At 37.0% G+C, this 22790-nt stretch overlaps 3 protein-coding genes and 1 pseudogene across 3 annotated transcripts; 2 read left to right on the forward strand and 2 right to left on the reverse strand.

The window, feature by feature from the left end:
- Positions 1-2211: 2211 nt before the first annotated feature.
- On the reverse strand, positions 2212-6556 carry LOC121241471 (annotated as a pseudogene).
- A 2620-nt stretch (positions 6557-9176) lies between these two features.
- LOC121240364 (uncharacterized protein At2g27730, mitochondrial-like) lies at positions 9177-11474 on the forward strand. The gene is made up of 3 exons (XM_041137783.1): positions 9177-9404; positions 10103-10186; positions 11243-11474. Exons 1-3 carry the CDS (start codon positions 9258-9260, stop codon positions 11267-11269), a joined length of 258 nt encoding a protein of 85 aa, XP_040993717.1. The 5' UTR covers positions 9177-9257; the 3' UTR covers positions 11270-11474.
- Positions 11475-12516: 1042 nt separating this feature from the next.
- LOC121240363 (germin-like protein 9-3) lies at positions 12517-13517 on the reverse strand. Its single transcript, XM_041137782.1, has one exon. It carries the CDS (start codon positions 13294-13296, stop codon positions 12664-12666), a length of 633 nt encoding a protein of 210 aa, XP_040993716.1. The 5' UTR covers positions 13297-13517; the 3' UTR covers positions 12517-12663.
- Positions 13518-17849: 4332 nt separating this feature from the next.
- Positions 17850-21939, forward strand: LOC121240361 (cationic amino acid transporter 7, chloroplastic-like). Its single transcript, XM_041137780.1, has 5 exons — positions 17850-18365; positions 18475-18694; positions 18786-19137; positions 19287-19521; positions 20771-21939. Exons 1-5 carry the CDS (start codon positions 17987-17989, stop codon positions 21337-21339), a joined length of 1755 nt encoding a protein of 584 aa, XP_040993714.1. The 5' UTR covers positions 17850-17986; the 3' UTR covers positions 21340-21939.
- The last annotated feature ends 851 nt before the right edge of the window (positions 21940-22790 follow it).

Raw genomic sequence — 22790 nt, forward strand, 5'->3', positions numbered from 1 at the left:
AAATAAAGAACATTTTTATAAAAATAACATCATTTTATAAAATTATTAATATGTGTTGTGAAATATATTGTATGTATATCATTATTCTAAAAACATTAGCTGATGCAAAGAAGAAGGATACATGCAAGCTCGTTTGGATAGTAAGATAAGATGAGATAGTTTTAAATAATTTAAATAAAATATTGTTAGAATATTATTTTTTAATATTATTATTGTTTTGAAATTTGAAAAAGTTGAATTGTTTATTATATTGTGTGTGGAAATTTAAAAAATTTGTAATGATGAGATGAGATGAGATGAAACTATTTATGTATCCAAACAGAGCATTTGTGTACAAGTCTTGTACAAGCTTTATATAAATATATATATATATATATATATATATATATCCTTTAACTTAAAAGCAGCTATAAACATGAACAGTAATGAACAGTGCTACAGTGAATAGTATGAACAGTACTACGTGCATCCGTGTCCCTCTCTGTATCCTCACAGCAAAATCACCATACAAATCACCACAAAATTACAAAATCACCATACAAATCACAAAATTACCACACAAATCACCACACAAATCACAAAATCACCACAAAAATCATCACACAAATCACCACATTTAAGTGGCTATAAACGTGAACAGTGCTACAGTATAAACAATGCTATAGTGATGAATATGCTACAGTAATGAACAGTGCTACTGTGATGAACAGTGCTACATGAACAGTATGAACAGTGCTGCGTGCATCCGTGTCTTTCTCTTATCCTCACAACAAAATTACCACACAAATCATCACACAAATAACAAAATCACCACAAAAATCACAAAATCACCACAAAAATCACTACACAAATCACCACACAAATTATCACATAAATTACAAAATCACCACACACGAGGAGAAACCCATGCGTGTAGAGGAAGAGAGGGCTACAGGTTTCGGCCTATTGCGGGGGAGAGAGAGAGGCCTGTCGAGACGAGATCGGCGTGGGGAAGGTCACCAATGACTAGGCTTGGTGGTAGCGCGGTAGCGGCGGCCGGTGGCGCTGGGAGGAGCCGAGGAGAAGAGAGATCGAGAGGGAGAGGGGCGTGCGGCTCGAGGGAGGTAGGAGAGAGAGGGAGGAGGGAAAAATGAGGGGAAAAGTTAGGCTTTGGGATTTTAAATCTCAACCATTCATCTTCAATCTCCAAATTTGATCCAACAGTAGAGGTTAAACTAACTTAAAATAGATAATTAAAATATAAATTCAACTTTAATATATAAAATACTAATATTTTATCATTAAATAAATAATAGAGTTTTATTAAATATTTTTAAGAGAGTAAAATCATATAAATAATTAGAATTTTTAATATAATTTAAATCTCATAATATTCTTAATTAACTAAAATCATTTAGATAAAAATGATTTTCTACCATTATAATATTTTTGGAGTTTTCAAAATAGAAGAGACTTACTTTAATGATGAAAAAATGTGAGAGCACTATATAAATAAAAGATTATGTATTTTTTCAGTGCTCCTTGGGTCATTGAGTATTATGGTTGAATTTTACGCAATTCATATATTTTGCTAAGAAAGCTATTGTTAAAATATCCAAAATCTTTTAATTTTCATATTACTGTAACGTTTTGTTATCATTATGATGCTTGTTAAAATTTATTTTCCTACTCCTGTGCATTAAATTATTAACTAATTAATTTTCTTTAAAAAAAACATATTATTTTTACACATCATATTATTTTTTTGGACACATCATTTTCAATTAGACAAATGGGCAAACCTTTGCACGTTATATAACTGCTAGTATGTGTGTATATATATATATATATATATAAAACGACTCCACTATTAAAAAGAGTAAAAAACTCATTTTTTTCTTTGTTGAAAAAAAATATATATTTGCAATGGCTTAAGTTGAAAAATTAAGAGATAAAATTATAAGATTGATGAAAAAATCTATTTATTTTTTCACTTAAAACATTAATCCATTCATTTTTCAATAAGATGTATGCAGTAAAATTTTAACAGATGTAAACTCGTCGGCATTCTACGTTTATTATACAGTCATACTATGATACAGTCATACTAGGTTCATGCAATAATCTTTGAATCAGCTCTTAGTCTTTTCTTTTTAAAAAAAAAAAAAAAAAAACACGTACACAATACAGTACCATAGAAATAGGATAAGACTATTTGTGTTACTCTCCAAATTCTCACCTCTAAAGTGAATTTACTGCTCCCTCTGTACAATCTGTTCATTTCCTAACAATGAGATTCCGAATTGTGCCTAACAGGTTTATGGGATTTGTATCTCAACAACCCAAATTACATACAAACGATGTTCATTTGAATTTACAGATTATGTAAACTTTGATTCCAGAAATAAAAAACTTCACAAATTATGTAGATAACATAGAAGAATGAACCACGACTTCAGAATTTTATAAACATGTTAATCAGAATCAGACTCATGCCTCCTTTTCTCCTTGTCTTTCCTGCATTGCCTCTTGTCATCCGAATCACGAGAATGCCGCTTCTCATGCCTTTCCTGCTTCGCTTTTTTCCACTCTTCGCGCCTTCTTTTCTTTTGACTACTTTCATCCTCGGATTCCTTTTCTCTGGTGTTACTTGGTGACTGATCGGGCATAACCACCTTCTCCTCCTCAGCTGAAACATCCTCCACTGTGGGTTCAATAGAGCTCGTTGCTTCCCAAGGGCGAGGTGCTCTGCAGTTCGTAAAGGAATTCATGCAAGGGAGAAAAGGTAAAAAACAATGAAAAGAAACAGAAGAAGTGCATCGATTAGTACCAATGCCGTTGCCAAGATTAACATCTGCACTCGATGCATCTATGTCAAATAAAACTAAAAGACGCAAACGGTACTCAAAATCACCAAATTAGAGTTACAGAATACTTGAAGAACTTTTCCACAAGGTTTTTGCAAGTGATAAACATCATGAGAGATCATAAATCCAAACATAAAAATTCAAATTGGACGAATATTATAAGGGCAGGACCCAATCCCTTTGGTTTTGTTTTTCACATATATATACACCTTGAGAAACCAAGACCGTGAACCTGAGCAGCTTCAGCATGGCCTGCACCCAAGTCCTCTGCAGTAGACCTTTGTTCCACAAGCTCAGAAAACTCATGCTTATCAAGCTGCTAGCACGTTTAGGAGCTAAGCCAAGGGCCTCCCTCATGGCCGGCTCCTCCCGTTCCTTAAATTCTTTTTACCTCCTCTTTTGCAGCTTCCATTACTGAATCCCAAGCTTTTTTGTCCCTGGTATACCAGTGTAGATCTTTCCCTGTCACATCAATAAACAGGGAAATTCAGGCATTCTTTACCAAAGAATGGCCTTGAATATTTCAGAAGCGCATTAAAGATAACACAAAGCTATATTTATAAATCCAAGAAACAAATCCTGTACAAAACTCGGTAACAAAACAACTTTTCTGGCTGTCCAAAAAGAGAACTAAATTTTATTCAGGCCATTCGCCTAATAGTTGAAACTTAAAGGACTCTCAGGCATTCCACCAAACCTCCTACCGTCCTGGTCTTACAACTAACAAAATATCATCCAAAAACACAAACATCACACAACCCCACCATGAACTAGAGGCAAAATCTCTACAATATGTGACCAAGGTAATTCTCTCGATGCTTATCAACCTTTACTTCCTCCCAGCTAAGTTCTGTGCATCACAAGCAAAGCACAGTTAACAAAAGATTCAAACGAGAAGTTCTGAATGTACAAGTAAAAATCTGCAAGAAAACTATGTGCAATAATCTCAGATATAATCTGTAAAGTACTTTGCAAGTTAGTAACATCCTATCAAAACCATATATCATGGAAATCCCACTAGAGAACAAGAAACCCATACGACAGATCCTTTGTTTCAACTCATTTTAGAGACTTCTAAAAATATCCATGCACTTCTCCAGAAAAATAAAATGCATTAATTTCTTAACATATTGGAATTAAAGAAGGACAATTCTCAAACACCTGGAAGGCCACCAGACTAACTGTGGCATGATAAATTCAATTCATATTTAGTGAGCTGTAAAATACAATTTACTTATTTACCATTCTGTTATTTGATTCCTTGTGCTATAAATAGCAACTGTACATGACAAATGAATACACGAATATTTTCACGACTTCACTCTTCACGTTCTCTACTTTCTGTTATTCTCCCTTTTCTGCGCATACTCAAGGCAGTTATTCCATCGTTTACATTGCAATTGTATCATCGTTAATATGGTATCAGAGCCAGGTTATGAGCATGTCATTGCAGTGCTCCCATGGTGCGATGAGAGGATCAGAAAGGTTTGTTGGCTTGGTGATTGTACCATCAATGAACCCAAGCTTATTTTTGATATTGAGGGCCCGACGCATTGTTCTTGCCCAGGTTACGTAATTTTCTGTGGTAAGCAAATCAGGAACTAAGGGAGATGAGGCTCCCTCTCCAGGTTGAATGTAGTAGGGGCTAGCGGGATGGTGAGGGTTGTCTTCATTTTTGGATTGCTTGGATGATTTGGTGTTTTCTGTCATTGCTCTGGTACCAGGACACTCCCTGAGCGTTGTTTCAAAGCAAATCCTAACCTCCCAGTGTGCTCACATTGCCGTATACCTGGACACACTAAAGAAAAATGTTACCGATTGAATGGATTTCCTCCTGGCCACAAGAACAACAACAAATTTAAATCCTCAGCTAACCAATCTTCCCTTGCGCAGGAGGAAATTACCAATGGTCCACCTATTACTCGAGCAGTACAACCAAATCATTACCTTACTCAATCCTACTCATGGTGATGACATTCCACCTGTTGCAAACAACGTTCATGCTAGTTTCCCTCCTGTCTCTGGTATTTCTATTTTTAACACAGCATCACATCTACAAACATCCTGGATTATAGACACAGGCGCTACAGATCATATGATCTGTAGCCCAAAATTTTTCACTCACAATATCACTTCCATTTCTCGCATGATCAAACTTCCCAATGGCTCTACTACTGCTGCTACACACATTGGTGATGTACACTTATCACTTCATTTGATTCTTCATCGTGTGTTGTGTGTGCCTGAATTTTCTTTTAATCTTATTTCTGCCAAATCCTTAACACATCATTCTAATTGTTGTCTCCTATTTTTTTCCAACTCTTGTTATATCCAGGACCTTTCATCATGGATGACGATTGGAGTGGGAGCGGTGCATGATGGCTTATATCACTTGCAACTATCCAGACCCAAACCAAACACATTGCAATGGCATGTTCATACTTTGTTTCCTTCAATTTCCGTTAATCACACTACTGCTACCAAGTTTGATAAGTTTACATTGTGGCATTTTAGACTTGGACACAGTTCCATGGTTCCACATCTTTTACATGACATTGATTCTAGTTTTAAACATTCTGATCAATCCAGAATTCCTTGTGACATCTGCCCTCTTGCAAAACAACACAGATTGCCCTTTCCAAACGTGGCATTGAATGCCTCTAAAGCTTTTGATGTTATTTCAGTCGACATTTGGGGACCTAACCAAACACAATCATATGATGGTGCTAAATACTTTCTTACTATTGTTGACCAATTCTCCAGGTGTGCCTGGCTCTATTTGCTTAAAACAAAATCTGAGGCTAGAAATTCACTCTTGATTTTTTTTTCTCTTATTAACACTCAATTCAACGCTCAAATCAAAACCATTCGATTCGATAACGGCGCCGAATTCCAAATGCCAGATTTTTATAACTCCAAAGGTATCTTACATCAAACAACATGTGTCGCCACACCTCAGCAAAATGCTCTTGCCGAACGCAAACACCAACACATTCTTAATGTGGCACGGGCACTGAAATTTCAATAAGGATTATCACTTCAATATTGGTCTGACCTTGTCACCACTGCAGTATACTTAATCAATCGAACACCTACTCCAACTCTCAACTACAAAACTCCATTTGAAGCTCTTTACAAAACCAAACCATCCTACAGCCATTTTAAGGTCTTTGGATGTCTCTGTTTCGCTTCCACCCTATCACATGCTAGAACAAAATTCGAACCTCGAACTCGGAAATGTTTGTTTCTTGGATATCCTTATGGTGTCAAAGGTTATAAAATGCTTGACCTCACAAACCATCAAGTATTCCTCTCCCGAGATGTCATCTTTCATGAAGAAATATTTCCCCTCAAACAACTCAACACTGCACCACTCATTCCCATTCAAACATCTTCATCATCACCCTTCGACACTCACACCTTCCCTGACCATATTGACACCACATACTCTCCACCTTCCTCACCTACTCACACTCGCACAACCCATTTAGATTTACCAACTTCACTTTCCACTCATGACTCCATGAATAACTTACCAGATTCACCCTCTCATAATTCAATCGACCCCATCAATGAAATAACCCACCTCTCTGATCATGATGATACTTCCCAAGTTCTTCGCAAATCAACTCGACCAAAAAAAGACCCTGCATTCCTACGTGACTACCATTGTCAACAAGCCACCACCACCAATCCTCACCAATCGACATCAACAATGATTGTTCCTAGATCTTCCTCTCCATCAGGTATGCATGTTTCTTTTCCCCTTTCCTCTGTTTTATCCTATGCATCCTTATCCCCTCAGTTTCGGGCATTCACAACATCTGTCTCCATAAATTCTGAACCAACATCATATACACAAGCCATCCAACATCCAATCTGGCGTGAGGCAATGGATCAGGAACTTGCTGCTCTTGAGCTCAATGAGACTTGGACCAATGAGACTTGGACCATTGTTGATCTTCCCCCAGGCAAGAGACCAATTGATTGTAAGTGGATTTACAAGCTCAAATTCAATGCCGATGGAACCGTGGAAAGAGCTAAAGCGCGATTAGTAGCAAAGGGTTTTACCCAACGTAAAGGTATAGATTTTCATGATACATTCTCACCCATTGCTAAAATTGTTTCAATCCGTTGTCTCTTAGCAGTTGCTGCCATCAAAGGTTGGGAATTACAACAGCTTGATGTAAACAATGCCTTCTTGTATGGCGAGCTTGCTGAAGAACTCTACATGAGACCACCACCTGGTCATGTTGCAGCCAAGACCACTCAAGTTTGCCGCTTGCAGAAGAGCTTATATGACTTGCAACAAGCATCCCGTCAATGGAATGCTAAATTAGTTTCATCCCTAGCTGAATTTGGTTTTGTTGAATCCAAGGCAGATTATAGCCTCTTCACCAAGAGCACTACAACCTCATTCATCGCACTACTCGTGTATGTCGATGACATTATTCTCATGAGCTCAGACACCAACTCAAGCAATGCTGTTAAGCAATTTTTGGAGACCAAATTTTGCATTAAAAATCTGGGTACATTGCGATACTTTCTTGGTATGGAAGTAGGCCGCACACAAGATGGGATTCAACTCTGCCAGCGCAAATATGCGCTCGATATTCTTGCTAAAGCTGGACTCCTAGCAGCTAAACCATCTCCCTTACCAATGGAAACAAACATCAAGCTTAAACGGGATGAAGGTGAATTATTTCACGATCTAGCACTTTATAGAAAATTGGTTGGGAAGTTGCTATACTTAACCAACACAAGGCCAGATTTGAACTATAGTGTCAACCTGTTAAGTCAATTTATGGACACCCCAAGAGTGCCGCATTATAATACCGTTCTTAAGGTTCTTAAATATGTCAAAGGAACTCCAGGACAGGGGATCTTTCTTCCAGCAAATTCCACCATGGAACTTGTTGCATATTCCGACGCAAATTGGGCAAATTGCCCCGACACACGTCGTTCCACTACGGGATTTTGTGTGTTCCTTGGAAATTCTTTTGTTTCCTGGAAGTCAAAGAAACAGAACACGATTTCGAGGTCATCTACTGAATCGGAATATAGAGCCATGGCAGCCGTGGTTTGTGAGCTCACTTGGATTCGCTATCTGCTTACAGACTTGTGCATCATCATTGGAACACCTACTACTCTTACTGTGATAATATTGCCGCCATGCACATTGCTACAAATCCGGTATTTCACGAGCGCACCAAGCATATCGAACTAGACTGCCATCTAGTTCGTGATAATGTTTTAGCAGGACAAGTCAAAACTGCTCATGTGTCTTCCTCTGCCAATTGGCAGATTTGCTTACTAAACCATTGCACTCACCAGCTTTTCAACGATTATTATTCAAGATAGGAGTCATCAACGTTTACTCTCCATCTTGCGGGGGGTATTGGAATTAAAGAAGGACAATTCTCAAACACCTGGAAGGCCACCAGACTAACTGTGGCATAATAAATTCAATTCATATTTAGTGAGCTGTAAAATACAATTTACTTATTTACCATTCTGTTATTTGATTCCTTGTGCTATAAATAGCAACTGTACATGACAAATGAATACACGAATATTTTCACGACTTTCACTCTTCACGTTCTCTACTTTCTGTTATCAGTTATTCCATCGTTTACATTGCGATTGTATCATCGTTAATATAACAAGCGACCAAATCAACCTAGATATATATTTTTTATATCCACGAATTCAACCTTTTCAATCCCATTTAAAGCTTAAATATCCTATTCATTTCCAATTTCAACCAGCGAGACAACTAGGATTTGTTCATGATTACTGAAGCATAACAGAAACCTTCAATAGAATTCCTATCCGCCTAATTTCAAATTTCAATAAAAATAAGAATATATATTACCACGCACTTCAGATTCCAATAATTTTCGGGATAGAGAAATCCGTAAAATCAAATTACATTGCAATCGATTAAAAGAAGATCGAAAAGTAGGAAAACTCGAGAGCCAAAAAAACCTACTTGAATACACACAGAGAGAGCTTACGATCTCGAGTCCTCGACCACCCCGAACGCCACCTCTGGTAGGACGATACATCTTCGCCTATCGATGCTTCAATTTCTGTCGATGAGTCGGGTGAGTCAGTTTCCGAGTTACCCTAATAAAAGCAGGATTTAAGAGAGAATTATTTCTTGACGAATCTGGACCGTTCAAACAACATGGACGGTTTGAGTTGTGCCACGCCAATATATATAAGTAGCGGCCATGTCAAATGTTCTTAGGAAAAATATTATATCCCGTTACCAATAAACCCGCCCTTCCCTTCAAAAAAAAAAAATAAAATTAAACCCGCACTATAAATATGGAAACTTTTAGGGCCCTTGGACTGCGACTTCGGATTCTTTTGTAAAACGAAAGGAAATACCCAGATCGTTGAAAAATGGCCATGAGATCCGTGCTGAGTCGAGTCTCGGCGAGTGTGTCTCGTTCCATGGAGTTGACTCGGGGTACGACTCGCTACTTCAGTGACGGCAAGGGCCGGGTTCTGGGCGAGGAGGAGCGCGCTGCCGAAAACGTCTACATTAAGGTCTTCTATTTCTCTATTACCATTTCAGTCCCTGTGTGGTTTGCTATAAGAAAATGGTAGAAAACTTTAGGAAAATGAGACTTCCGTTATTTTGGGATCTGAGAAGAAGTGAATGAGATCGATCACGAAAAAGATAGAGGAGAACTGTAGAAATTTTAATCTAGGTGAGCTTAAGAGTGTTACTGTTTGGCTCGGCTGAGAACGAAAAAAGATGGGAGATCAGTAGAAATAGCTTGAGAGTGCTACTGTTTGGCTCGGTCGAGGTGAGAGGTCGTCTTTTAATAATGGATTTTGTCAGAAAATATTTTCTCCTCGGGTTTCTCAGCAACCAAATGTTGAGCAAGCCTCAGTTTGGTTGCCGAGGTAAAAGGTAGGAGAAGAAAAGATTTTGGATGTTGAATGCTTCCTTTTTTTAACTTTTTAACTCACACGATTTTTGAACATCAGTACTTATTTATGTATTCATCTTCTTAGCCAGTAAATGATTCGCCTTTTTTGTTCTTTGTTATCTGTTCTCCTTCACTTCGGGTTCATCGTTTTGCATTATTGTCTTATCTTTTCCTTTGACTCAGCTTTCTCATCAACCAAACAGCTTCGATCAATTCATTTTTGTTACGTAATCACTTTCGCTTATTGTTTAGCCTTTTCTTCCCTGATCCATGGGCTTATATCGACAAATTTGTTGATTTGTGTGAAAGAAAATGGAGAAGGAGAGGTTGGAGAAGCTGAAGCAAAAGACAGAGAAAGAAAAGGCGGAGAAAGCAAAAGAGAATGGGGACAAGGTATGGACCCTTGGCATCTTGTTCACGACAAACTATGAGGGTGCTACGTTATTGTTTTCCTGTTCTATCTTGTTTGATTTGGCTAAGTATTATTTGATAAACCGATAGAAGAACACATTATGAAGTATTAGTTGTTAGATTTGCATCAATCGGTCATAACTTGTTTTCACAAGGATCCCCTTGTAATGAGGACTGTCAAAGATGAGATGAGATGAGATGAGATGGGTTGAAAGTGTTTTTGTATCCAAACGGGACCTTAAGGGTCTTGGTTGATAGGATGGCTTATTGAAACATGTATCCAGTATCCCAGTTTGCAAGCCAAAATTTTAAGGCCACTCAACCAACATGATGTGGTCTTTTTTCTTTTTTTTTTTTATAGGTAAAATTAACTTTATTAATGAGAATGAAATAGGTGTTGCCAAGTATACAGGGAGCATACAAAAGAAAACACCTACTACATTCTAGGAACCAGAAGAAAGAAACAAGAAAACTGATGTGGTTTTTAGTGCTTAATTTAAAAAAGCAATACAGGGGAACAAAGCTTGGCTTAAGTTTCATAAGTTTTGGAAAACTTCAATTAGCTACTTCCTCTTTAGTCAAGGTTTGCCTTACTCCTCCACTACTCATCCCGATATTAATTTTAGGTCAAATGATACAGGCGTCTTTGTTTAAATGATGGATGATGTGCCGTAGAATCATGCATTGTGCTGCAGCTGTAGATTTTGTTTTAAAATGTAGCAACGAAGGATTACGAAGTCATTTTTCTTCAAGTATTGGGCTAAGAACTGGTTTTTGTAGTTTGTGACTTTGGTGTCCTATTGTGAGTTGTTGTTTTTAGGATATTGGACATTTAAGCTGAAAAGATGAATTTATGTTAGATGTGAATTGACGATAGTCCATTCCCCAATCCAATGTTTATTGAGTGGAAGTGGGTTTTGGTGTAGTATGTCATGATGTATTCTGGTGGCTTATTATTAATTTATCTGTAAAGCTTATCTCTTGCATTATTTTGATTTCATATTCAATTTCGTTTACTTATGATTTTATTGTTTTCAGAAATCTGAGGGGACCCATCAGGATTGAAATGTTCAACTGCACTAGCGGATAGCTTCTTGCTTTGGAGATGAGGAAAAATAAAATGTAGCCAACTTTTAACTCTCGACCAGATCTGGTCTTTGTAAAATAGTACGTTTGGTGTTATCATCTCTTAAACTGTAATTTACATGAGGCCTGCTTGTATGCAGGTTCTTAATTTGTTCAGAGGTTTCTGTTAATGATCTTGACCTTCGATTCCTTGTGCTTTTGCATTTGTTTTTATGGGCTTCTGTTTTGCATTTATGATATGACCAGCTCTTATGAATATTGAGGGCTTTCCCTTCCCTGGTCATTAAACATTGACATTTTACAGTAAGAAATGGTGCAGATTTAGGTTGTGCTGAAGCCAAAACAAGGTTCCTTCACTCAATTTTCTAAATCAATTTCTCCTACAGCCTATGAAGTTCATGCAGTCTGCTATTGAGATTGAAAGACTCCATGTCTGTTATTCAAAGATTTAGGGCAAGATTCTTGAATGAATGACTGAAATTTAGAAATGGGATTCCCGAACACTAACCTTTTTCTAGTTAATATTTGCTGGTGTGGCTTGGAAGGGCCTGCACACTGAAATGGTGTGAAGAAGTTCCAAATCAACGGCTTTCAAGTTTTCTTGGATATATATATATATATATTTTTTTTTTTTTTATGATTGTAAGTGGTGATATCTGAACCAATAATATCAATCTTTACTACCATCTAAGGAAAATGAAAATGATGGATTCAAGATTTTGTTATGATATCGTTTTGATTGCTTCAACTGGAAACAACAAAGTTGTATGTTTGATGATAAACTGACTGGCTTAGAACAATCTGAATCATTCTTGAAAAATGTGAGCAGTGACATTATATTTCATCGTTCTTCCAGAAAATTGGCTTCAAATCCAAGAGCCTTTATTATCTCATAATAATGTGTCGTTAACCAATGGGATAATGATGTGGCATATAATACTTTTTGAAAAATAGTCTAGCCACAAATGAATTATACAAAGGTAATTTTACAAACTGATGTGGCATTATGAGATTCATCAGATTGTCAAGTTATTTTTATTGTAAAGTAGATCTAACGAAATACATGAAGTCACAAATTTACGAAAACTACAATAATTTACAAAATTTGCAAGGGCATAGTGATCGATTGGAATTTCATCAAACTAATGGCCATAATCCTGAAAAATATTAAGCACCGAGGTATGAATTCATTGCGTGTCAACCACAAGAAACTATGAACATGAGACAATATGGTCTGGTCTTGACAAAAAAGAGTAGTTCACTATTATTTCATTACCATTTCAGTTTAACATTGAATGTAATCTCTCTACCCCCCACAAAAATTTCTGAGAATCAAAAAACTTTGGTGTTTTATTAAGTTGGCCCTTTCTTTCTCAGGCCTTGACGGCAAGCCCTGCCTTGAGTCTCTGAACGGTAGCAACATCAGTCTTGAAAGACTTTGCCAAGATCGCATCATCAATGCCGGTAGTGAATACAGTTGTTGGAACTGAGACAGTTCCAGCATTTACACTCCCAAATGCAGAGATTGCTGTGGCAGAACTATTTGCATCACTATTGAACTGGTAGTGAACAAGTCCCTTTGGAAATACAAACAAGTCACCAGTTTGGAGTACCTGAGTGTAGAGCTTATTAGTAGTATCAATAAACCCAACTTCCAGGGCACCACCAAGGAGAAACAAGAGCTCCGCAGAGCGAGGATGGGTGTGAGGTGGATTGATAGAGCCAGCCGGGTATTGGAGAATCGCATAGGAAACACTTTGGCCAGCAAGGGCCGGGAATTCAGCAAGGCTTGCTTTCGAGACCTTGAAGGTTGTGGGCGGAGGTGCCCCGACAACAGCCCTCAAGTTGGTAAGTGTGAAGTAGCTGTCATCAACTGTGATGTTTGTTGGGACTACAAAATCTGAGATGATATCTTCATCTCCAGCAGTCACTATGCGGATAGCAGCGAAGGAAAGCACGAGTGCAAAGCAGCACAAGCGCTTGGAAGTACTGAAGGCCATGGACATGCTACCTGAAGGCAGAACTTGATTTGATATGTAGAAATATAAAGCTGACTTCCTTAATACTTGCTGCAATATGGTAATATATAGGGAGGGATCGAAGTGTAAAGGAATGAGTGCTATTTGCAGGCCATAGGGCGGCAATTTTAGTTGGAAACTACAATGTTTTTTTTTTTTGTTTTGTTTCAAGATAAATTTTCAAGTGGAAACTACAATGTGGCGATTCCTTGTCCGGCTTCGTTTGTTTTCACAACTCCTCTCAACTCATCTCATCTCATCTAATCATTATAGTTTTTTCAAATTCTTACACAAAATAAAATAAAATTTTAATTTTTTCAAATTTTAAAATAAAAATAATATTAAAAAATATATTCTAATAATATTTTATTCAACTTTTAATTTTAATTTTAACTAATCTCATCTACGAAAACAAATGATGCAAAGCAAACTGCCCCAACTGCAAACAAACGAACCAATAATATGTGACCTTCAGCCATAGCCTGCCATTGAAGCAGAAAGTTGGGCGGGGGGGGGGGGGGGGGCGCCCCAACTGAGATTTCAAAAAAGTTAAGGGCAACTCAAATATGTAACACAGTTGAAACCATTTAGTGCAGATAGTGAAAAATAAATAAATAAACAAACTTATGAGGCTAATTGTGAAAGCTTATTTAAGAATCAGGGTTATCTTATAATTTTCAAGAATTTATGAGTAGACCAGATAAAGGGCCCTAGGCTCCATTGGGCTTAACTGACCTGCCCAATCTACTAATTTTACAATTTGACTTCAAGTCCTTCTATTTCAAATGTTATCTATATTAATAACACAACAAGACTTGATTTGCAGTTTTGTCTCCCATTATTAGAAGAAAAATTCTTTTCATCGGTCATTATTTACCGTTCCACATCTCATATTTTATGAAAAAATTATAGATATGAGGTGTAAAAGTGAACAGTAGCTTATGCATAATATTCCTTTTATTATAAATATAAGCTAAAAGAACTGTTTATTTTAAGCTAGAAAAGAAAACTAAAACAAGTAAATAAAGTACTGTGCTTTTCTAGATCAGTTGGTACTGCATAATAATAGAGAATAGTATGATGGTTTTGAAGTCTGATTTGCTTTGCTTGCATAAGCTCAAAAAGGCTTTACCTTCCACTATGTTTAAGATCCCTAAGCATGATTAACATTTTTAAACAAGCTGCTAGAAAAACCCATTGTTTTTTTTTTTAATCTTTTTTGTGGTTTGACTTTGACTAGGCCACCACCTTTTAAGGAGGGAGAGGCATAAAATTTAGAAAAATACTAGTATGCCGTTCCAATTTGATCGTTTTTTTTTACCGTTTGGTAAATAAATTTTTTTTTTACTTAGTGATTAAGAAAGTGTTTTTAAGTGTATTAATATATTTTTTTATTTTTTAAAAATATTCAAATGTATTAAAAAATATAAAATAAAAAAAATAAAAAAAAAATAGACTGAACAATACGCATAACAATAAATACTGGACCACAGAGTAGTATTGTATTAAAATTTATTTGGGGGTGGGAATGGTGCTTCAAAAGATAATGTCCGAGAGCCAATACAGGACACTGTTCATACGTTCTGGACAGTCCACTCCACTCTCAGTCACTGCATTGAATAATGGAGTAATACAGGAACAATGGTCAAAGGGGATGATGTGAAAAATCTTGAGAATATTTAGGTTAGATTTTATTGTGTATGATGATCTCAAAGCGATGGAGACCATCTGCAGGTAAATGGTAAATAAGCAATTGAAATTGACGTACAAGTCGAAGCAAGTTAGATAAGTTTTTGTAGTGACATCTGGTTTGTGGTGCCATCAAGCCTCTGCCAAAGCAGCAGCTGTGCTTGACTTGCTGATAGCTTCACAATTACACTCACTTCAAAATATGTAATCTTACGTTTAATTGTAAAGTATATAAGTATCGTCTAATCAATTTAAAAAAATAAATAAATATAAAATTTATATAAAAAAATTATAATAAATCTTATTATTTTTTAAATTAATTACACGACACTTATTCTCTCACCATTATAACTATCATTTTTCTTCTAAAATTCATACCTTTTGAGCTCTGAGAGGTAAAACTTTTTGTGCTGTAAATGTTTGGCATCTGTAATCATTTCCTCAGGACAAAAATTGTGTTATGGAAGCTTAAAATTAATTGGGTTATAAACTCCACTAAAATATGAAGGCCAGCCAACACCATTACAGTAGTACTCTTACCTTAAGGTGGAAACCACATTTCAAACTTAATCAGAGCTATTAAAAAGGCTGAGGACAGATCTCTAACCATTCTTTAATAAGGAAAAGTAAATAAAAATGGAGTTGAATTTTCAGCCCTTGTTGGCCTAAAAGAACTCCGTTAATGATTCTGTGGAACCCATCTTCGGAACTTTGCATCTTTTTAAAAATTTGATGGAAAGTTTTGGTTGGACACAAAGAGATAAGATTTTTATTTAGGAAATTATAGACGTATAATATTTTTTATAATAATATTTTTTATATAAATATCTTTATTTTAAAATAATAAAAAAATAAATCACTCACTATTTATTATCCTATATTTTATAAAAAATATTCTTATAAAAAATTACAAATATAAAAAAATATATATATAAATAATAACTTATGTATAATATTATTTTTTAAAATATAATTATAAAAAAAAGTTTGAATATCTATCATTATTCTTTTTATTTTTAACCACTCTATTAGGCATAGCCTTTCTACAGAGTTCTGACAGCAACGGCGCACAGTGGTTTTGCAGACAAATTTATGCATTTCGGATAGAACTGGTCTGCATTCTCAGAAAGCGAGAGAGACAGAGCAAGGAGATAGAGTTCATGGAGTTGAACGATGAAAACTAAAGTACATGAAGGAGCAACGACACGTAAAGCGCGGTGGAGGTGTTGTGGACAGAATGTTGTTATTTGGGCCCCCAAGCAAAAGAAACAGAACATCATTATAAATAATAATAATAATAATAATAATAATAATAATTATTATTATTATTATTAATACGATGAATGGGAATGTGTGGCTGTTTCTGTGTGTCTTTCACATAGATATTGACGCTTCCCCACGCCACCCTCAAAGCATAAAAAGAGGCCCCCACCTTCTTTTTTCCTATAACGCCGCCGCCTGCCTCTATGCACAATATCCGTGCTTGGTAAACCTTTTTTTTTTTTTTTTTTTTAAAAAAGAAAAATCTATTACTCGTCCCTTTATTTTGATTCTCTTACCGTTATTTTATATTAAAAAATAATAATACAACAAATCACAATAGTTAAGTGTATAAAAAATATGTAAAAATGACTGTATCTAAAATTTTTAATTAAATAATAGATTAATAAGTAAAATATATTAAATAATTTATTTAATACTGCATTGGATAATGAAAAAAATAATAATAAAAGAGATGTTGAGTAACATTATTTAATTTTAACGAGTTGCAAGTGATAAGTTTCGTGCAAGTCTTTTTCAAAAAAATACTTTTTTTATATTTTTTTCATGGTAGAGTCTATTTTTTATAAAGTTATTATGCTGAACTTATTTATTTGAGATTTATACAAATAACTTCTTTCATATAAATAACATAAAATATGAAAAAAAAGAAAAAAGTCACCATTAGGATAGGTGGCCCTAGATGATCACCCTTTGGACGATTGAGATTTAGGCTCCTTTTGAATGTTGAGATGAATTGAATTTTTTTATGAATAATAATGAATTTTGTGAGCCCCACATAATATTAATTTAGATGTATTTAGATGTTAAAATGTGTTTAAATATATTTATAAAAAGTTAAAAAAGATTGTGAATCCTACTTATAAATAGGTGTATAGTTAAAAAAAATTATGAGTCTCAAGTGTAAAGAAGTTTTGATTTGAGATAGGTTTAATGATTTGAAAGTTGAATATTTCGAAGTTATACTCAACTTAAAATTAGATTAAACTAATCTCGATCAAGTTTCAGTTTAGACTTAACCCAAGACGGGCACCCGACCACCTTTGGTGGTGGTTTTTTATTTTCACGTTTTAAGTTTTGTAATGGTTTTCTAGTTTCTTTTTCATTGTTTTGATTTTAGGTCTATTTTACATTATATATATATATTGTAATTTCACGCTATCACAAGTGAGATCAATATAGAGATATCATGTGTTAATTTTAATAATATATCATATCTATTTTATAATTAAAAAATTATATTTTTAAGTCGTGTAGATTGTAGAGCAAATATAATAAAATAGTTATATAGTATAATTTAATTTGGATGAGAGGTATCTATCATCATAATAAAATAAAATAAAAATAGATAATTGTGTGGTTTACAACATTTTCCGAGAGAACTTAGTTAAGTAAAACTATAATTAATCGTTAAAAAGACGTTAACTCGTAGCAACAGTGAACCAGCCAGGCTTAATTGTGGGCCATTTGAGTGGGCCCCTCACTCTCGGAAACGGATGGTATCTCCGGTAGTTTCTCCAGTCCCCCATACAAAGCAACAGGGGCTCATCCTTCACGCCGTCCATTGTCAGACTACCCTTCCTTTTTCACGAAACTTCCATGTCCTCTGCTGTACCTTTATAAACCCCCTTCACCCACTCTTACCTTCTCACCCGCATACGGACTTCCTGAGTGAGAGTCTCAAATATATACCAGAGAGAGGTACTCAATGGAGAGCCATGGCTCGTCGTTCTCGAGCCTCCAAGCCTACTTCCGGGCACTGTCTCAGACCCCCACCCGGCTTTCCCGCCGTGCCTGCTCCGTTTCCACCTCCTTCGACGAGGTCAGCCGGGTCAGGGCTCGTTCAGGTCCCTATATGGAGCGGACGCTCCGATGGTTCGACCTCGTCGGATTCGGCGTCGGCGGCATGGTCGGTGCCGGCGTCTTCGTCAGCACAGGCCGGGGCGCTCTTCGTGCCGGCCCTGCTGTCGTCCTCTCCTACGCCATTGCCGGCCTCTGTGCCCTCCTTTCCGCCTTCTGCTATACCGAGTTCGCCGTCGACATGCCCGTCGCTGGTGGTGCTTTCAGCTACCTCCGCGTCACTTTTGGTCAGTTTGTGACCGCCACCCTAACCCACTTTTTTTTTATTACAATTTTCTTCTTAGCGCATATATCACCACCACCGTCACTAATATTCCTCATTGAGTTTTTGCGCAGGCGAGTTCGCCGCATTTTTGACCGGCGCGAACCTCGTGATGGACTACGTGATGTCAAACGCCGCCGTCGCAAGAAGCTTCACTTCCTATCTGGGCACAGCTATTGGAGTGTCCACCGATAAATGGAGACTCACTGTCCCTTCACTCCCAGACGGCTTCAACCAAATCGATATTGTCGCAGTCGTCGTCGTTTTGATCATCACCCTCATCATCTGCTACAGGTATGAATCCACGAAAATCATTCCTATCCTCACTTTCTGGTTCGCATTCCCAGTTTTTCAATCTCACTTCACCTTTCTTTGGTTCTTTCAGTACGAGGGAGAGCTCGGTGGTGAACATGGTGTTGACGGGGCTGCACATTTTGTTCATAGCGTTCGTGATACTGGTGGGATTCTGGCAAGGAGACTGGAGGAACTTCACTGAACCCGGCGACCCGGAACACCACCCATCCGGGTTCTTTCCTTTCGGGGCTTCAGGCGTTTTCGAAGGGGCAGCTATGGTCTATCTCAGTTATATAGGATACGACGCCGTTTCCACCATGGCCGAAGAAGTCCGGGATCCCGTCAAGGACATCCCTATCGGAGTCTCGGGCTCCGTCATACTCGTCACCATTCTCTACTGCCTCATGGCCGCTTCAATGTCCAAGCTCCTTCCATACGATATGGTAAATTGGTAATTTATTAGCCATATATTTTATTTTAATTTTAATTTTCTAGACAATTTATTTATTTATTTTGATAATTCTACTTTATCCAAATCCGATTTTGGTGGAGTGCGTTCGAAATGACTGACATGTCCTTAACCGTCCTGCAGTTCAACGCCGAGACGCCGTTTGTGGCGGCGTTCAGAGGGAAATCGGACGGCTGGGGATGGGTTTCGAACGTGATCGGAGTGGGAGCCAGCTTCGGGATTCTGACGTCCTTGTTGGTGGCGATGCTGGGACAGGCTCGGTACATGTGCGTAATCGGACGGTCCAGCGTTGTCCCCGCCTGGTTCGCTAGGGTCCACCCCAAGACATCCACACCCGTCAACGCCTCCGCTTTTCTGGGTACGTTACACTTTTTTCCCTTTCAAACCCCAAACGACAACTGTTTTAGACAATTTTAACTGTCTTTTATTACTGTTTATAATGGTGTACACTGTGTGGCCATTGGGACTGCTTGGGTGCGCCCGAATCTGAACTGTTGTAATAGTTTCGCTGGGGGTGGTCCCAACTACACGAACGTTTCGGTTTTGGAAGGCTAGTTTTGAGTTTCCCAGGGAAAATGATACTCCTTTATTTCAAATTGAAGATAGTTAGGTAAAATTGTAATTAGTTTTAATAAAGTGACGCCATAGTATTAGCTGGATGTAAATAGAGTTGTTAAATAATGGTAGGCTTTTGAGTTTGTTTGCGTTATTTACTTTTTTTATGAGATAGCTCTTGTTTGTTTCTCGAGAAACCAGACAATGAGGGCCTCCTCGTATCTGACACACTAACTAAGCATTCAAAGCTCTGATTATCTCAAAATTTGATGAATTTGTTTTAAGTGGGTTATTTAGGGGACTGAGGATTTTTGCCAATAATTAGTTTTTTTGATGAAGTATATACCTTTGGCCTGTTGGCACCTCCGTAGGGTCATAACCAGGTGTTTGATTCCCATGCGTTGGGACCTTGCACCATTGATTTTAGTCCTTTCGTGAGATGTAGACAAGGTTTTGCAGCACTTCTTAGTTCACGATGGACATGTGGTGCGAGCGAGATTATAGGAGCATAAGGTAGAGAAAAAGATTTACTTGCTGAATATCGAGTGGCAGAGAGATAAATACATGAATTGGGTCTTATGACAATAATAACTGGCACACTAGCGACTGAGTCCATATACCTGACACCAGTGCATTGCATTCGTAGCACAGTATAATTTTGCTTTAAAATAGATGGGGCGGCTGATTTGACTCGGTCCCTTTCACTCCAAATGATCATATTTGATTTTGAAGTCTTTGTTGAATGGTGTAAATTGGTCCAACCCTCCCCAGTTCTGTGAGAAAATCCACCATTTACAGATAATAATCGTGGTCACTGTCCCCCGTGATCAAAGAATGTTGAAAGCAGCTGAATAGATCTTATTGAAGAATAATCTATCAATGTCCTATCATGGTAGGAAATTTATCTCCGTGGGACCTTTGGACTTTTCCCTTGAAATGTATTGTATCCTAAATGATGAGAATTCCGTTTTGGATTAAAACAATGGAAGTGAAACTAAGAAAGTCATTTTGTGCTGTATCTTTCTCACGCATATGTATCATTTCCCTTACAGGAGTCTTCACTGCAGCCATTGCCCTTTTCACTGAGCTGAGAGTCCTGCTTGACCTTGTTTCCATCGGCACACTCTCTGTCTTCTACATGGTGGCAAATGCTGTGATCTACAGACGTTATGTTGCACAGGGGACAACTGATCCGCGACCGACCTTGTCTTTCTTGTGCTCATTTACCCTTACCTCCATCATATTCACCTTCATCTGGAAATTTGCACCACCGGGAAATCCTAAAGGCTTCATGCTCAGTGCCTGTGGTGTAATTGCACTGGCATTAATACAGATTTTCCATTGCATGGTTCCACAAGCTAGGAAGCCTGAGTTCTGGGGCGTCCCTTTGATGCCATGGATACCTTCCATATCAATATTCTTGAACATTTTCTTGCTGGGGTCTCTGAATGGGCCATCCTATGTGCGGTTTGGATTTTTTTCAGCTCTTGCCGTGCTTGTATATGTCTTCTACAGTGTTCATGCTAGTTTTGATGCTGAAGAAGATGAATTTTTTGGTCAAAAGAATGGTGAAAGTCATATGGAATCAAAAGAAATTGAGGACCTCGGTCTTAAAGTGTAGAATCCCTTTTGCTCAACTTTTTGTTATTTCTTCTCAGGAGTTAAAAAAAACCTCTTTGTGGATTGATGGGTACTTGAAAAAGGTGCTTAAAGGAAAGGAGAAGATCAGAATAGAATATGGTAGCTTGGCTGCAAATTTTGCACAAATGGAAAATTGTACAGTCGGAGTTAGGCTTAGGTTGTGAGCTCTTTGTACATCAGGTCAACTAATCCTTCAACTTTGCAAAGTTGGATATGTGACCTTGACAGTTCATGAAAGAAAAGGATGATGTAAAACGGAGGGCAAGAAGCTAACTGTTATGAAGCCATTGGCCTCTTTTTGTTATTGTAAAGTAAGGAATCTATATGTGATTCTCAATGAACATTTATGATCTCTGTCACCACAATCCTGAGGCTAGAAAAATATTTTGATAATTGAAGTGAAGCATGAGATTGTATTCTTGCTAAAATGAATGTCTCTGTCCAGATTGCAGATGGTGGATTGAAAAAGTTTATTTCTGGTATCCATGGAGATTATTGATGTGGTCTATGGAGGAGAGTTCTATGGAGATTATTGATGTAATTGAGAATTGACAGATGGATATGAATGATTCTGGTATCAGAAAATGCTGTAGAAATGACCAGACTCTAGAGGATGTGTTCCATCAACTTTTCCTCTCCCTTTCTTTTATGCAGTGACAGCAATATTAGCCCAACATTTCTATAATACCAATTTTGTTTTTCTTTCACTTTTAGATAGTGGATTGAAAAAGTTAATTTCTCCTCATCTGCCCTTCATTCCTTCTACTTAATGATATATCTTGCCCTCCTACCACACAAAAATTAAAGGAAAAAAAAATGGTACATCTCCCCTTGGCAAATTGGGTACATGATGTCTTAGAAGAGGATTGTGGCCAACTTATCATTCACAACCCAAATATATTTTCACACTACACAAACCCTGCAGTATATTTGAATTTCTGCAAGAAAATGCCATCATTTTTTTGTCAGTATAACCATAAAGAACTATCAAACAAAGCACCAAAATTTTCTTTAAGGATGTGCCATAGTTTAATGGTGAAATCGATGATCCAAATATGTGTATATATATATATATATATATACATAAAATAAAAGAGAGAGAGAGAGAGAATAACACAAAATCAAAAGCACATAAAAACAGCAATTCCATGTCATATCTATTATTCCAGTTCAGAGAGATGGTGATCAAAAATAAATATAGAGACAGAGAATCATGGGGCCATCATGTTGGTTCAATGTTTGCTTTCATATCCTAATTAAGTTCTTTTTGTCTTCTCCAATGGTCAATTGGCCAATATCATTTTTTTGGGAGTCTCAACCAATATTTCGTCCTATTTGTACTTTGTTTGGTGGCTGTGTTTGGAGAAATGTTTTAATTATTAAAAAAAAAAAATTATATAAAAAAAATTTATAAAATAACTAATTTAATGT

This window comes from Juglans microcarpa x Juglans regia, chromosome 7S (assembly GCF_004785595.1).
Source record: "Juglans microcarpa x Juglans regia isolate MS1-56 chromosome 7S, Jm3101_v1.0, whole genome shotgun sequence".
Lineage (NCBI taxonomy): Eukaryota > Viridiplantae > Streptophyta > Magnoliopsida > Fagales > Juglandaceae > Juglans > Juglans microcarpa x Juglans regia.

Bases quoted from the DNA above. Each gene is read 5' to 3' on its own strand.
- LOC121240364 (XM_041137783.1), top strand. From the start codon at position 9,258: ATGGCCATGAGATCCGTGCTGAGTCGAGTCTCGGCGAGTGTGTCTCGT. The intron at 9,405-10,102 runs GTCTTCTATTTC...TTTGTGTGAAAG, and splicing joins CCGAAAACGTCTACATTAAG to AAAATGGAGAAGGAGAGGTT. The intron at 10,187-11,242 runs GTATGGACCCTT...TATTGTTTTCAG, and splicing joins CAAAAGAGAATGGGGACAAG to AAATCTGAGGGGACCCATCA.
- LOC121240363 (XM_041137782.1), bottom strand. From the start codon at position 13,296: ATGTCCATGGCCTTCAGTACTTCCAAGCGCTTGTGCTGCTTTGCACTC.
- LOC121240361 (XM_041137780.1), top strand. From the start codon at position 17,987: ATGGAGAGCCATGGCTCGTCGTTCTCGAGCCTCCAAGCCTACTTCCGG. The intron at 18,695-18,785 runs GTATGAATCCAC...TGGTTCTTTCAG, and splicing joins ACCCTCATCATCTGCTACAG to TACGAGGGAGAGCTCGGTGG. The intron at 19,522-20,770 runs GTACGTTACACT...TTTCCCTTACAG, and splicing joins CAACGCCTCCGCTTTTCTGG to GAGTCTTCACTGCAGCCATT.